The sequence below is a fragment of the Anomaloglossus baeobatrachus genome, chromosome 1, assembly GCF_048569485.1.
Source record: "Anomaloglossus baeobatrachus isolate aAnoBae1 chromosome 1, aAnoBae1.hap1, whole genome shotgun sequence".
NCBI lineage: Eukaryota > Metazoa > Chordata > Amphibia > Anura > Aromobatidae > Anomaloglossus > Anomaloglossus baeobatrachus.
Window position 1 is genome coordinate 401,463,746 of NC_134353.1, and position 17,163 is coordinate 401,480,908.

The 17,163-nt window shown below is 50.4% G+C and overlaps 1 protein-coding gene across 1 annotated transcript in view; it reads left to right on the forward strand.

Annotated features, from left to right (window-relative positions):
* Positions 1 to 399: 399 nt before the first annotated feature.
* Positions 400 to 17,163, forward strand: part of LOC142315857 (ectoderm-neural cortex protein 1-like) — a 42,882-nt gene continuing 26,118 nt past the window's right edge. Inside the window, exons 1-3 of the mRNA XM_075352580.1 lie at positions 400 to 474; positions 2,730 to 2,809; positions 13,498 to 15,309. Of these exons, the coding sequence (XP_075208695.1) occupies positions 13,535 to 15,301 (1,767 nt within the window). The 5' untranslated portion in view covers positions 400 to 474; positions 2,730 to 2,809; positions 13,498 to 13,534 and the 3' untranslated portion in view covers positions 15,302 to 15,309. The remainder of the gene's footprint in view (positions 475 to 2,729; positions 2,810 to 13,497; positions 15,310 to 17,163) is intronic.

Sequence of the window (17,163 nt, forward strand, 5' to 3'; positions counted from 1 at the left end):
TCCTGTTCTGTATACTGGGTTACTTATAATTATCAGTATCTGTATATATACACTGCGCAGTACCACTTCTCCTGTTCTGTATACTGGGTTACTTATAATTATCAGTATCTGTATATATACACTGCACAGTACCACTTCTCCTGTCCTGTTAGACAGGATGCATTGGAGTTTGGAAGGATTATTATTGGTTTATTATTTTCTACATTCCTATAAGCTAATATAATATAATGGGTTAGCCCAAGTTTGGAAGTAGTGTGTCTATGAATAGTATACACCACCAGTGTTCCTGACATGTGCTTCCTTCATGTGCGGCCGGTGCTAAGACCCAGAAGCAGACATCAGTGCTAGAGAAAGCAGCAATCTTCCATTGGCTGGATGCTAGTAGGCAGGGTTAGGGTTTGTGAATAGTAAATAGGCTTTGTCCCAGCTGAGCTCTCAGACTGAGGGAGGGAAGGGAGCGAGCAGGAGTGTCAGGTAAGTTGGTAGAGATTTCATATACATTACATTGTTAATGCAGTGACTTGCTAAAGACGCCTATACTGACCTGCCGGAGGCACCTATACTGACCTGCCGGAGGCACCTATACTGACCTGCCGGAGGCACCTATACTGACCTGCCGGAGGCACCTATGCTGACCTGCCGGAGGCACCTATGCTGACCTGCCGGAGGCACCTATGCTGACCTGCCGGAGGCACCTATGCTGACCTGCCGGAGGCACCTATGCTGACCTGCCGGAGGCACCTATGCTGACCTGCCGGAGGCACCTATGCTGACCTGCCGGAGGCACCTATGCTGACCTGCCGGAGACACCTATGCTGACCTGCCGGAGGCACCTATGCTGACCTGCCGGAGGCACCTATGCTGACCTGCCGGAGACACCTATGCTGACCTGCCGGAGGCTCCTATGCTGACCTGCCGGAGACACCTATGCTGACCTGCCGGAGACACCTATGCTGACCTGCCGGAGGCACCTATGCTGACCTGCCGGAGGCACCTATGCTGACCTGCCGGAGACACCTATGCTGACCTGCCGGAGACACCTATGCTGACCTGCCGGAGACACCTATGCTGACCTGCCGGAGACACCTATGCTGACCTGCCGGAGGCACCTATGCTGACCTGCCGGAGGCACCTATGCTGACCTGCCGGAGACACCTATGCTGACCTGCCGGAGACACCTATGCTGACCTGCCGGAGACACCTATGCTGACCTGCCGGAGACACCTATGCTGACCTGCCGGAGGCACCTATGCTGACCTGCCGGAGACACCTATGCTGACCTGCCGGAGACACCTATGCTGACCTGCCGGAGGCACCTATGCTGACCTGCCGGAGGCACCTATGCTGACCTGCCGGAGGCACCTATGCTGACCTGCCGGAGACACCTATGCTGACCTGCCGGAGACACCTATGCTGACCTGCCGGAGGCTCCTATACTGACCTGCCGGAGGCGCCTATACTGACCTGCCGGAGACGCCTATAATGGCCTGCCGGAGGCGCCTATACTGACCTGCCGGAGACGCCTATACTGACCTGCCGGAGGCGCCTATACTGACCTGCCGGAGACGCCTATACTGACCTGCCGGAGGCGCCTATACTGACCTGCCGGAGACGCCTATACTGACCTGCCGGAGGCGCCTATACTGACCTGCCGGAGACGCCTATACTGACCTGCCGGAGGCGCCTATACTGACCTGCCGGAGGCGCCTATACTGACCTGCCGGAGACGCCTATACTGACCTGCCGGAGACGCCTATACTGACCTGCCGGAGGCGCCTATACTGACCTGCCGGAGGCGCCTATACTGACCTGCCGGAGACGCCTATACTGACCTGCCGGAGGCGCCTATACTGACCTGCCGGAGGCGCCTATACTGACCTGCCGGAGGCGCCTATACTGACCTGCCGGAGGCGCCTATACTGACCTGCCGGAGGCGCCTATACTGACCTGCCGGAGGCGCCTATACTGACCTGCCGGCGAAGCCTATACTGACCTGCCGGAGGCGCCTATACTGACCTGCCGGAGGCGCCTATACTGACCTGCCGGAGGCTCCCACAGTGACCTGCCGGAGGCTCCTATACTGACCTGCCGGACGCACTCTTGCTGACCTGCCGGAGACTCCTATACTGACCTGCCGGACGCACTCTTCCTGACCTGCCGGAGACACCTATACTGACCTGCCGGAGGCTCCTATACTGACCTGCCGGAGGCTCCTATCCTGACCTGCCGGACGCACTCTTGCTGATTTGCCGGAGGCTCCTATACTGACCTGCCGGAGGCTCCTATACTGACCTGCCGGAGGCTCCTATACTGACCTGCCGGAGGCTCCTATACTGACCTGCCGGACGCACTCTTGCTGATTTGCCGGAGGCTCCTATACTGACCTGCCGGAGGCTCCTATACTGACCTGCCGGACGCACTCTTGCTGAACTGCCGGAGGCTCCTATACTGACCTGCCGGACGCACTCTTGCTGACCTACCGGAGACACCTGTGCTGACCTGCCGGAGGAGCCTACATTATAATGATCTACCAAAGACACCTATGCTGTATACTTATACAGCATGTAGATATTTCATCCTGGTGCCCTCATTCTACGCTCACACATAAAACTATGCAGAGCCCTTCAAGGGACATAAAGAGACGCGTCTGCATTAGTTGTCACCACTTCCGCTTTTACTTGTCCAATTGTATTATAAAATGGATATTTAACAATGTGTTCCTTTTTCAGCTCTTGGAATCCCTCTATGTCGGACATACAGGACTAGAAGAGGATGTGTATGAAGATTTGATGCCTCCACTCTGAGCACAGTAAGTTGCACTCTTTTACCAAACCTTTTTTGAAGTGCAAATGCAGTGCCAGGATTCTATTCCTGTCTGCTGGTGCGGATTATGATTTCTTTCTAAAGGAATTTTAAAAATGTCAGCGGACTGCATTGTTTGGTTAGGGTCTTAGAGCTTCTGTCTGGCACATGGTAACTGTACTGGATAATGGGGTTATATTCTATGGCTGTCAGTTGTGCATGGAGTCTGTTTCTTACATACAAAGGTAATGTAAGACAGAGGTAATATATTCCATAGTGGGGTATATTCTGTGTCAGTGATCACTGCATGGCTTCATGTATATCAGTACTATAGTACTAGAAGTACTATGTTTCATACTGGAGTATATTCACCAGCATCAAGAAGGATAGACCCAGGGCCTGGAACCCTGAGGAATGGGAGCGAGGTGAAAAATCCGGATCCGCGCGGTTCGAGGTTCCGATCAGAGTCCGACCAGTACCCGTGATCCGGGGTGCACGATCCGACTCCGTTTTTTTTGTTGTTTTTTTTTCGATCCCGATTATAGCCGACCCGCTCAACTCTACTCATAATGTATATAGGAAGGCTGCTTAGGGGCTCAAAGTATTTATAGGGCGCTATGTGTGGGCTCATCCTGTATATAAGGAGCTATGTGGGGGTGTGACGCCCTGGACTAGTCAGGTAGTCACAGTTAGAGCCCCGCACAACACCTGTCCCTAACAAGGTGTCAGCAGCCAAACACTTTAAACCCTAGTCACCCCCCTCAGGGCTTGATGGGCACACCAGGGGGTGGAGCCAGGTGGTTGGCCCCACCCACCGAGGAGTCTAGAGAGCCTGAGGTGGGAAAAGAGTTGTTTCTAGTTGGTAGAGGAGTGAAGGAGAGTGGAAGCAGGCCTGTGTAGCAGGTCTGCAGCAGTCTGACAGGTGCCAGGGTTGGAGCCTGGGCACCTTTGGCTAGGAGGCATATGAAGGCCTCTGCCTGCAGGAGCCGGGAAGACGGCTCGGTGGAACCATGGTGGACCGGGACAGGGTAGTGGCCCGCCAGTACCGACCCGGGGAACCGACTCAGAAACCGGAGCACAAGAACTGATACTAAGACCCTGAAACTAGGTCTAGAAACTGTCCAGACTGAGTTGATTAACTGATTGCGGTCTGGACTTTTAGGTCCTTTCCCACCCAAAGTCCTGACTGAAGACAACAGCCCACCGAGGGGGATAGAAAGCCACCGCTCAGGCAGAGAGATCCCACGGGCCAGCGTCTGCGGGTAAAGGGCTCCTCCGACATACACAAGCCGGGGAGTGGACTCCTGTATTGCAAGTTCAGGTAGTCCATCAACACTTAAAAAGGTGCAGGAGAAAGGCAGAGACCACCAACCGGGTGGAGGACCAGACTGCAGCCGGCTGCGGGCACCAACCACCATCACCTTGGTTTACCAGAGACTTGTGTGTGTTTCTAATCGTGAGTACTCCAGTGCCCTCCGGCCGCCCATCTCCCTGCACCGCCAAACACCCCCAACGAGTCCCAGGGCCACCATATCTGCCCACAGAGGGGTTAACAACTTGCTGCATAACATCTCCCCCGGGTGCCCCATAACTGCAGCGGTGGTGTCCACCTTCACCACATCCCGTGGGTGGTGTAACGAACTTAACCACGGCTCCGGCCGTACACCTACGTCCCCTAAACCGCCAGCCCCTTTCAGATCGGAGTGACCACAGGGCCCCCAGGTCCGGAGACGCTCGAGCCACCCACCAGCAAGCCCGGATCCGATCGGCTCGGTTGCAGCCGAGCCCGGGGCGGTACAGGGGCTCATCCTGTATACATGGAGCTATGTGACGGCTCATACTGCATATAGGAAGGCTATTTGGGGGCTCATGCTGTGTCTAGGCAACTAAGTGGTGGCTCATACTGTGTATAGGGGGCTATATGAGGGCTCACACTGTATATAGGGAGGCTATTTGTGGGGCTCATACTGTGTCTAGACAACTATATGAGGGCACATCCTATATATATATAGGGAGCTATGTTGGACTCACACTATATGTAGTGGTTATATGATGGCCCATACTGAATATAAAGAGAAATGTGTGGGCTCATACTGTATATATGGTGCTATGCATACCTCCCAACTTTTAAAGAAGGGAAAGAGGGACAAAGTTTGTGGCGCGCTGCGGCAATTTTTTAGGCCACACCCCTAACCACACCCATTTTACAAACAGCCACACCCATATCCACTCCCCATCTACACCCATCCAGCAAACTGAAACTGCAGAAGCTGTCCGTGATCGCTCTGAGCCACCACAGATCAGCAATGTGCAGAACAGGCAGGGAGTTAACTACAGGGTGTGAAGGCGGCTAGGACCCAGGAGTAGAGTGAACAGGGTGTGCAGGCAGCTAGGACCCAGGAGGATAGCTTAACAGGGTGTGCAGGCAGCTAGGACCCAGGAGGAGAGCTGAACAGGGTGTGCAGGCAGCTAGGACCTAGGAGGAGAGCTGAACAGGGGGGGCAGGCAGCTAGGACCCAGGAGGAGAGCTGAACAGGGTGTGCAGGCAGCAAGGACCCTTGGGGAGAGCTGAACAGGGTGTGCAGGCAGCAAGGACCCTTGGGGAGAGCTGAACAGGGTGTGCAGGCAGCTAGGACCCTTGGGGAGAGCTGAACAGGGTGTGCAGGCAGCTAGGACCCTTGGGGAGAGCTGAACAGGGGGGGGCAGGCAGCTAGGACCCAGGAGGAGAGCTGAACAGGGTGTGCAGGCAGCTAGGACCCTTGGGGAGAGCTGAACAGGGTGTGCAGGCAGCTAGGACCCAGGAGGAGAGCTGAACAGGGTGTGCAGGCAGCTAGGACCTAGGAGGAGGGCTGAACAGGGTGTGCAGGCAGCTAGGACCCAGGAGGAGAGCTGAACAGGGTGTGCAGGCAGCTAGGACCTAGGAGGAGCGCTGAAACCGGGGGGGGGGGGCAGGCAGCTAGGACCCAGGAGGAGAGCTGAACAGGATGTGCAGGCAGCTAGGACCCAGGAGAAGAGCTGAACAGGGTGTGCAGGCAGCTAGGACCCAGGAGAAGAGCTGAACAGGGTGTGCAGGCAGCTAGGACCTAGGAGGAGGGCTGAACAGGGTGTGCAGGCAGCTAGGACCCAGGAGGAGAGCTGAACAGGGTGTGCAGGCAGCTAGGACCTAGGAGGAGGGCTGAAACCAGGGGGGGGGGGCAGGCAGCTAGGACCCAGGAGGAGAGCTGAACAGGGTGTGCAGGCAGCTAGGACCCAGGAGAAGAGCTGAACAGGGTGTGCAGGCAGCTAGGACCCAGGAGAAGAGCTGAACAGGGTGTGCAGGCAGCTAGGACCCAGGAGAAGAGCTGAACAGGGTGTGCAGGAAGCTAGGACCCAGAAGAGCTGAACAGGGTGTGCAGGCAGCTAGGACCCAGGAGAAGAGCTGAACAGGGCGTACAGGCAGCTAGGACCCAGAAGGAGAGCTGAACAGGGTGTGCACGCAGCTAGGACCCAGGAGGAGAGCTGAACAGGGTGTGCAGGCAGCTAGGACCCAGGAGGAGAGCTGAAAAGGGTGTGCAGGCAGCTAGGACCCAGGAGGAGAGCTGAACAGGGTATGCAGGCAGCTAGGACCCAGGAGGAGAGCTGAACAGGGTATGCAGGCAGCTAGGACCCAGGAGGAGAGCTGAACAGAGTGTGCAGGCAGCTAGGACCCAGGAGGAGAGCTAAACAGGGTATGCAGGCAGCTAGGACCCAGGAGGAGAGCTAAACAGGGTGTGCAGGCAGCTAGGACCCAGGAGGAGAGCTAAACAGGGTGTGCAGGCAGCTAGGACCCAGGAGGAGAGCTAAACAGGGTGTGCAGGCAGCTAGGACCCAGGAGGAGAGCTAAACAGGGTGTGCAGGCAGCTAGGACCCAGGAGGAGAGCTAAACAGGGTGTGCAGGTAGCTAGGACCCAGGAGGAGAGCTAAACAGGGTGTGCAGGCAGCTAGGACCCAGGAGGAGAGCTAAACAGGGTGTGCAGGCAGCTAGGACCCAGGAGGAGAGCTAAACAGGGTGTGCAGGCAGCTAGGACCAAGGAGGAGAGCTAAACAGGGTGTGCAGGCAGCTAGGACCCAGGAGGAGAGCTAAACAGGGTGTGCAGGCAGCTAGGACCCAGGAGGATAGCTTAACAGGGTGTGCAGGCAGCTAGGACCCAGGAGGAGAGCTGAACAGGGTGTGCAGGCAGCTAGGACCTAGGAGGAGAGCTGAACAGGGGGGGCAGGCAGCTAGGACCCAGGAGGAGAGCTGAACAGGGTGTGCAGGCAGCTAGGACCCAGGAGGAGAGCTAAACAGGGTGTGCAGGCAGCTAGGACCCAGGGGGAGAGCTAAACAGGGTGTGCAGGCAGCTAGGACCCAGGAGGAGAGCTAAACAGGGTGTGCAGGCAGCTAGGACCCAGGAGGAGAGCTAAACAGGGTGTGCAGGCAGCTAGGACCCAGGAGGAGAGCTAAACAGGGTGTGCAGGCAGCTAGGACCCAGGAGGAGAGCTAAACAGGGTGTGCAGGCAGCTAGGACCCAGGAGGAGAGCTAAACAGGGTGTGCAGGCAGCTAGGACCCAGGAGGAGAGCTAAACAGGGTGTGCAGGCAGCTAGGACCCACGAGGAGGGCTGAACAGGGTGTGCAGGCAGCTAGGACCTAGGAGAGCTGAACAGGGTGTGCAGCTAAGGGTATGTTCACACATCAGGTTTTTGCTGTGCGGCACAATCCGGCGCCTTGCAGGAATAACGCATCTGTTTTGTTTTTTTTTGCCGCCGGGTGTGGTTTTTCCTCATAGACTTTTATTAGCGCCGGATTGTGCCGCATGTACTTGCGTTTGATCCGGTTTTTGCCTGATGCGGCAAAAATCGTCACTCCGGCGGCCGCACAGGACGCAGAGAGGAACGTTTTTTTCCCAGCGGCAAAAAAAATGCATAGCTCCGGGTGCGGCGCTGTGCAGCATGGTGCATAATGAAAGTCTATGCGAGCCGTATTCGGTGTCATGCTTCAAACGCCGGAAGCATGTACCGTATCCGGTTTTTACTTCTGAGCATGCCCAGAAGTGATATAAATTCATTGCTTGTCAGAAAATCAATCAATCACTCACTCTCAAACTCTCTCACTCACTGACTGACTCACTGACTTATTCACTCACTCTCACCCACTCACCGGCGCAGGGCTGCACGGCTGTCACACTGCTCCGGCGGCTTCTCCTGATTTGAAAATGCCGGCCTCTCATTATTCGATCTCGTATTCCCTGCTTTCCCCGCCCACCGGCGCCGATGATTGGTTGCAGTGAGACACGCCCCCACGCTGAGTGACAGCTGCCTCACTGCAACCAATCACAGCAGCCGGTGGGCGGGTCTATATTGTGCAGTAAAATAAATAAATAATTAAAAGAAAAATGGTGTGCGGTTCCCCCCCCCAATTTTGATACCAGCCAAGATAAAGCCACACGGCTGAAGGCTGGTATTCTCAGGATGGGGAGCTCTACGTTATGGGGGGCCCCCCAGCCTAAAAATATCAGCCAGCAGCCGCCCGGAATTGCCGCATCCATTAGATGAGAAACTGTGTAAAGAAAAGCGCAATATAGGAGACCTATTGGATCTATAGGCTACGTACACTTAAACCGTCGGGTCTTAATGAGGTCACTGATCTATTCCATTGATTTTAGGTTATATATACCCGTAATAATAATTTTTCTCAATTTTCACTTATTTATTAATGATTCCACTTCCTTTTTGTCATATGTCTTAAACCCGAATTTTTATATATATATATATATATATATATATATATATATATATATATATATAATATTTTTTATATAATTTTTTTTTTTTCAATAATTTTTAGGGTAATTTGCTTTTAAATACAGAGATAGATGCTTCCTAGTTTTTTAATGTCGTAATAAAAATTAATATATTTTTTTTTAACCACTTCTCCTTCTTACACTATGAGGATTTTTTTTTCCCCCCCTTATCCAGTCTTTTATATTCTGATCATCCCCCTCCTCCAGTAATTGAACTTATTATAGTTTGAATGAGGTTTTCTAGTTCTTTGAAACCTGTTCCCGTACCACTCAGTTTATCCCTCCCCTTTTGCAGTTTTCTGTTTGCGGAGGCGTAGGGGTATTCTTCCCACGCCGCTGAACTTTGTTCACCTCTCTGACACTAGCTCCGTACTGCATTTCATTGAAGGTTCCACAATATACTCCACACATAGCCCTCGGCCATCCGCTCTCTTCTAGCAATTCCTTGACAGCATTTTGAGCTCCATCATTATACCCTTAGGCTACCTGCCTAATAGGAAACCACCTTAGGACTATGATAAATTACGACTCGGGGCGGTAGTCCTGTGGTTGATGTCTCTGCTCCTCCATGACATCGTGCTGTTTTTCTTTCTTTTACACCAGGTTCTAACCCCGTGTATGTCGTTTAGTATATCTATTATATATCTATTTTGTTTTTCCTTTGTCAGGATTATTGTACATGTTTACTGTATGTTAGTAGAAGTGTATATAACTGTTTTTGATCATAATTCAATATTCAGGGAACTGTTGGAACATACAGATTTCTAGAATGATCAGGATCCCGCCCGCTTTCAAAGTTTTTTTCAGGATGGGTGTTTCCTATGACATCATTGCATGCTTTTCTACTTCACCATCTCACTTGAAACCAGATTTGATGTTCTCTTGCCAATGTCCTGATGAAGGGAGCTGTGTCTCCAGAAACGCGTAGACTTGTGCATGTTATTAAAGAAGCATTAATCTCTTCCTGGATCCATTGAGTCCTTGGCGCGGAATTAAGACCCTTCTTCTATCACTCTCTGTTCGCATCCATTAGATGCGACAGTCCAGGGACTCTACCCGGCTCTTCCTGAATTGCCCTGGTGCGGTGGCAATCGGGGTAATAAGGGGTTAATCATGGCAGGCGTCTGAGACACCCCCAATGATTAACCTGTAAGTGAAAGTAAATAAACACATACACCCAAAAAAATCCTTTATTTGGAATAAAAGCAAAAAAACACCCTCTTTCACCATTTTATTAAAATCCCCAAATACCCCTCCAGGTCCGACGTAAGCAACAGAGGTCCCACGATGATTTCAGCTCTGCTACATGAAGCTGACAGCAAAGGCAGTAGAACACCGCCTCTCTCTATCAGCTCCACACAGCAACTGAAGAGAGTCCCGCTGTCAGCGGTGACGTCACTGAGGTAATGCCGGGTTGTGTGCGGTGATGATGCGTGCAGGGTAGTGCCGGTGTGTGCGGTAATAATGTGTGCGGTAGTGCAGGGGTGTGCGGTGATGATGCGTGCTGGGTAGTGCCTGCATGTCCGGTGATGTGTGCTGGCTAGTGCCTGCGTGTGCGGTGATGATGCGTGCTGGCTAGTGCCTGCGTGTGCGGTGATGATGCGTGCTGGGTAGTGCCTGCATGTGCGGTGATGATGTGTGCTGGGTAGTGCCTGCGTGTGCGGTGATGATGCGTGCGGTAGTGCAGGGGTGTGCGGTGATGATGCGTGCTGGGTAGTGCCTGCGTGTGCGGTGATGATGTGTGCTGGGTAGTGCCTGCGTGTGCGGTGATGATGCGTGCTGGGTAGTGCCTGCATGTGCGGTGATGATGTGTGCTGGGTAGTGCCTGCGTGTGCGGTGATGATGCGTGCGGTAGTGCAGGGGTGTGCGGTGATGATGCGTGCTGGGTAGTGCCTGCATGTGCGGTGATGTGTGCTGGCTAGTGCCTGCGTGTGCGGTGATGATGCGTGCTGGGTAGTGCCTGCATGTGCGGTGATGATGTGTGCTGGGTAGTGCCTGCGTGTGCGGTGATGATGCGTGCGGTAGTGCAGGGGTGTGCGGTGATGATGCGTGCTGGGTAGTGCCTGCGTGTGCGGTGATGATGTGTGCTGGGTAGTGCCTGCGTGTGCGGTGATGATGCGTGCTGGGTAGTGCCTGCATGTGCGGTGATGTGTGCTGGGTAGTGCCGGCGTGTGCGGTGATGATGCGTGCGGTAGTGCAGGGGTGTGCGGTGATGATGCGTGCTGGGTAGTGCCTGCGTGTGCGGTGATGATGCATGCTGGGTAGTGCCGGCGTGTGCGGTAATAATGTGTGCTGGGTAGTGCCTGCGTGTGCGGTGATGATGCGTGCTGGGTAGTGCTGGCGTGTGCGGTGATGATGCGTGCGAGGTAGTGCCTGCGTGTGCGGTGATGATGCGTGCTGGGTAGTGCTGGCGTGTGCGGTGATGATGCGTGCGAGGTAGTGCCTGCGTGTGTGCGTGTGGGATCTCTCTCGGCATAAAAAAACCCCAAAAAAACTGATCCGTCGCATCAGTTTTTTCACAATCTGAGACGGATCCGTTGAATCAGGCACAAAGCAGATTGTGCCTGATTGGAAAAAACTGATGTGTGAACAGCAGCTCTGCCAGGCAGGGGATCAGTGGTCGGTAGCTGATAGAAGCATTGGAAATGCTTCCATCTTTGCATATTACCGGCCAGTGCTGTGCACCTGCAGGAGAGGACACAAGTGGTAAGTACACTGTCCTCTCCCCAATGTCCTGATCTACCGTGGGGTGCCTGCAGCATTGAGAAGCAAACACTGTTTGATTCTCAATGCTGCAGGGCAGGCACACACGATAGATAAGGACACAGGGAGTCAGAGAAACAGAGGATCTCACGCTCCGGCCGGGGGGGGGAGGGGAATCAGCGTTGGGGAGATTCAGTTTTCATACCTTAGCAGCAGCACAGAGCAGACAGACTAGTTTCGGGCAGCGCGCTCCGCTCTGTTATGCCACGTCACGTCTTAGGATGGTAGGAGGGAAAAGCAGGGAGGCGGGGAGAGAGTGGGTGGGCGGAGCCCGGGATAAAGACCTCCCGCCCGGGGCAACGGGACAAACAATGAAAGCGTGATAGTCCCGCTGTATCTGGGACGGTTTGGAGGTATATGCTATGTGGGGAGCTCATTCTGTATATATGGAGTTATGTGAGGGCTTATACTATGTATAGGAGTGGACTGTATGTGGGCTCATACTCAATATATTGGGATGTCAGAATACTTAATTCTGCCTGCTCAATATTAAGTGATACTATTAATATAAAAAAAAATAATTAATATGTTAATATTATTGAGCAGAATTAATTTCAACCAATTGGTTCAGTTCTCCACACCAGACACGGGCTCTCCTGTGACCTCTCAGGAAATTAATTGCCCACCCCTACTCTATTATGTATATTTTTGCAGGCAGAGAAATGCTTTACCTCACTCAAAGAATCCTTTGCAATCCCATGCTGTAATGTCTGTATACTTTTTTTTCTTTTTTACATCCTCCCCTGCCGAGGAGATGTGGTATGATCAGGCCATGTCCATGTACGGTCAGACACAGCCATTACACAGTACATAGCAGGGGCACATATATAAGATTATCTCAGCACAGGAACATTTTACATAACACATCCAATTGGGAAATTATTATTCCAAGACCTATTTGATACCGTCAGGGGCGGATTAAAGTAGCCTGGGCCTCTGGCAGTTTAGAAGGCATGCCCCCGCCCCCCCTCCAGAACTTCCAGCCCTGTTGGATCATGTGACATATCACAGCTAATTGTGGAACATTATTATTCCAAGATGTATTGAGTAAAATGAACTTTAAAATTAAATTTGTTTGTGGGTAACCCCTTTTGAGTATTAAACTCATATGTAAATGCTAGGACTTATATCCACATCCGCTTCCTCCATTGTGATCAAGGTAAGAAGTCCGAACTTGCCCGGCTGCCTGCAATCTCCGAACCACGCCAGGCTTTCAGGCGTGAGGGGGTTAATGCAGGCCTGCTCTGGTATTTCATGAGCTGTCTGCTGTACAGCAGGAAGTGACAATGAGTTTTGTGTGTTTTAGCTGGGAGCAGTGTACACTGTGGCTCCAGGGACTGTTTATTAACCTCACGTGGTTTAATAATTAATGTAGTTCAGACCTTTGTCCTGACTTCTTTTAGCCCTACAAAGCCGGGCCGCCTAATTCATTAGAAAAGCTGCTGTGCTGGTTATGCTGTGGCAGCTGAATGAGTGTTACATAGCCAGGGAATTATAGCTTTATACTCGTTATTCCTTGTTTTATGTCCTGTATATATGAACGTAGCAGCTTGCTTCATTTGTAGTGCAACGTCTCCAAGGTTTTGGTTGCTTCTTCCACAAAGTCATAGACAAGCTGCCTCTTCTCCCACCAGAAGACTCTTGTAGATTCTGTTGTTCCCTAAAGGTACCAGGAACTAGGTAGTTTACACTCCGCTTTGTCTTCAGAAGCAGCCCCCATAACGTTCTAACCCTATAACACTGACTAGCTTACAAAATTATTCAAGCAGCGCTAATTTGCGGCATCTTGGCTGATATTTATATATGCATGTCTATATAAAACAGTGCATTTGTTGGTATCTACAGCACCTTAATGGTTAACAAGCTTAGTTCAAAATGGACATCAAAGGAGAAAAGTCAAACAAATAATTTCCAGATCACATTTTTGTGTCATGGTCCATGTGGATAGATCTCAGGACACTGGCATTGAAAGAGTTGATGGAAATTGCTGAGCCTTTGTTTGCTCGTCTGTGTATACACTCACCTGTACTTCCTGAGGGTGGTGAATGATAAGACATACAAGGTTATATTTTCAGGGACATTCTGTATTATTCTGCTATCTAACAACATTTTTTTTTCTTTTTTTTTTTTAAGTTATTATCCTGTTAACAAGCAAACTAGAGTGACGAAAATGTCGGTCAGCAATCATGAAAATCGCAAGTCTCGTTCCAGCACGGGTTCTATGAACATCCATTTATTCCACAAGCCTGGCCATGCTGATAGCCTCTTAACCCATCTGAATCTGCTCCGCAAGCGCTGCCTCTTCACAGACGTGGTGTTAATGGCTGGAAACCGTGCTTTCCCATGTCATAGGGCTGTACTAGCTTCCAGCAGTCGTTATTTTGAGGCAATGTTCAGTGGTGGTCTAAAAGAAAGCCAAGATAGAGAAGTCAACTTTCATGATGCCCTTCACCCTGAAGTCCTGGAACTGCTTCTCGATTATGCTTATTCTGCTCGTATAATACTCAATGAGGAGAATGCAGAGTCTTTGCTGGAAGCTGGGGATATGCTACAGTTTCATGACATCCGAGATGCAGCTTCTGAGTTCTTGGAAAAGAATCTCCATACTGCAAACTGCTTGAACATGATGCTGATATCTGATGCACATTGCTGCGAGAGACTATTTGAGCTGTCTTGGAGGATGTGTCTTTCCAATTTTGTAGAATTATCAAAAACTGAAGACTTTCTAAGGTTGCCAAAGCTCAAACTAATGGAGCTCATCCTAAGCGAGGAGCTCGAAGTGGAAGATGAAAGTTTAGTATATGAAGCTGTAATAGGATGGATAAAATATGATCTTTGTCTTCGATTGGATGATCTGCCAGATCTCCTACGCTGTGTCAGGCTAGCTTTACTTCCAGACCAGTACCTCCGAAGTCTGGCTACAGATGAGTTGGTGGTTCAGAACAAGCTGGCAAAAGCAATAGTGGAAGAAGCAACACATTGCAGGAACAAGATTCTGCAGAATGATGGTTTAGTGACTGGCTTTTGTGCTCGTCCTCGGAAAGTTAGTCAGGCCTTGCTACTCTTGGGTGGGCAAACATTTATGTGTGACATGATCTATGTAATGGATCAAAAGACCACTGAAATAATACCCAAGACTGACATTCCTAGCCCACGTAAAGAGTGCAGTGCCTGTGCAATTGGCTGCAAAGTTTATGTTACAGGTGGCAAGGGGGCAGAAAATGGAGCATCTAAAGATGTCTGGGTCTATGACACCTTGCATGATGAATGGTCCAAGGCTGGACCTATGCTTGTTGCTAGATTTGGTCATGGATCTGCGGAGCTAGACAACTGTCTTTATGTGGTTGGAGGGCATACTGCCATTACAGGAGCATTTCCTGCATCACCTTCTGTATCTTTGAAACAAGTGGAACATTATGACCCACAAGTTGACAAATGGAACTTGGTAGCTCCTCTTAGAGAGGGTGTGAGTAATGCTGCAGTCGTGGGAGCAAAGATGAAACTTTTTGTGTTTGGAGGTACCAGTGTAAACCGTGAAAAACTTCCCAAAGTCCAGTGTTTCGATCCATTTCAAAATAGATGGACAGTGCCTGCCACCTGCCCTCAACCCTGGCGGTATACTGGTGCAGCTGTTTTAGGAAACCATGTCATTGTGATTGGAGGAGACACTGAGTTCTCTGCAAGTTCAGCCTATCACTTTAATAGTGAAACTTATCAATGGTGCAGATTTGGGGATGTTTCCTCAAAAAGGATTAGCTGCCGTGCAGTTGCTTCTGGCAATAGACTGTATGTAGTAGGTGGATACTGTGGTTCACAACGTGGGAAAACACTGGACTGTTACGATCCTGCAAGTGACACATGGAGCAGTGTGACCACAGTGCCTTATTCTCTCATCCCAACAGCCTTCGTCAGCACATGGAAGTATCTTTCTGCTTGAGCCTGAAGGTAATTCTTTTTATAAGAATAGAAATGCACCTGAGAAAAATTAGGTAATGTACTAATTACTAAAGCATAATAGGGTTATCTACTCCTAGTAGCAAAGCTCTGTAATATGGCATATGATGAAGCGTCATTTGGCTGCATTAAGTTTTGCATAAAATTAGAAACCTAATTTGTATATGAACCCAAATATCAAACGAGCGAGCACTGTAACACACATCCTCAGGGATAGAATTGCTGCGTATTTTACCTGCTTATCTTTGTAGATAATATCTGCAAAAATGATTAAATGGCCTGATACTAATAATAATAATAATTTTATTCATTTATATAGCGCTATTAATTCCATAGCACTTTACATACATTGGCAACACTGTCCCCATTGGGGCTCACAATCTAGAGTCCCTATCTGTATGTCTTTGGAAGGTAACTGCTGGAACTGTGTATGCCTGTTTGTAACCCATGCTTTGATTGTAACTGTACTCTGACATATGTATATTCTGTAGATTCCCTATTGTATATATTGTAGTTTCTAGTGTGCTTTAGGCTGATTAAATTATATAATTAATCTTGGGCTGTTCTGTTATCTCGATCTTGAATCCCACGTCTGTGTGTTCGGCTAATAGTTACCGTAAATCGGTTGGTGGCAGCGAATTGTGCCAAGGATTATTGTGGGGAGGCCAGTGAGATTCGGGGAGATTTTATATATTCCGCCCGCGGAGGTCGGGGGAATATATACCTTACTCTCACCGGGGACCCTTCAATAATCGGCATAAGTAGTATAGCGGCCTCCTTGCTTATTGTCGGGCAATTCCATAATTGGCCTGACTATAAGAGGGGCGCTAGAGAGCGCGTCACGTGCTCTGTCTGTCGGTCGGGAGGTATAAAGGAGGGGTGACCCCCCACTTGTTACCCCCCGATTGTGACGTACTGGTAGCCAGCGCGGGGGATTTCTGAGTGACCCCCCCAGTGGTTTGTGACATACTGAATTCATCTACATGCTGCAGAAATGATCTACATCGGTTTTGACCAAGAACTAGCAATGAGCGAGTGCGCTCATCTCGGCTTGTTACTCGATCGAGCATCGGGGTGCTTGTGTACTCGTGGATTTTTTTTATCTGTGAAAACAATGACCACAGCGCACAGGCTTGCTTCACAGAATGATGTTTGCAGGCATATCTGGGAGAGACCCTCAGTCTCTGAATGGTTCTCCCAGGGGATAAAACAACATTCTTGCACGTAGTGACACCCTCCTGCTTGAAATTTATGGCTGCCTGTATGTGGGCAGGGACCTGTACAGGCCAGTCATTGACTTTCCATAATGCTCGTTACTTGTGTCCTGCTCGTTACTTCCGACCGAGCGTCTGTATGGCTCAAATTGAGTAACAAGTATTGGAGTGTTTGTGTGCGCGCTCATCAATGCTAAGAACTCAGCTCTTACAGCATGTGAACCACTTTTAGGCCCTGTGCGCACTGGGAAATAACTTTTTCTTAAGAAAAATCTGCACCCTCTGGCAGAATACCGCACTCGCAGCAAAAAACGCGGTAATAACGTACCCGTGGTTTTGCCTCGGTTTTTCCGCGGCTTGGTACCTGCAGTTTTTTACAATTTCTATGGAAAAAACTGCAGGTATCTGCGGAAAAGAAGTGACATGCTTATTCTTTTTGCTGCAGAAATTCCGCAGCAAAAGCCAGAGGTAAAAAAACGCAGTGTGCGCACGGTATTTTTTTTTTTTTTCCTCATAGGTTTTGCTGGGGAATTTCTGCAGCAAAAAGAAACAAAAGGAACAAAAACAGCACCTCTTCTGCCGCGAAAACCGCGGCAAATCCGCAAGAAAAACCGCAGTGTGCACACAGGGC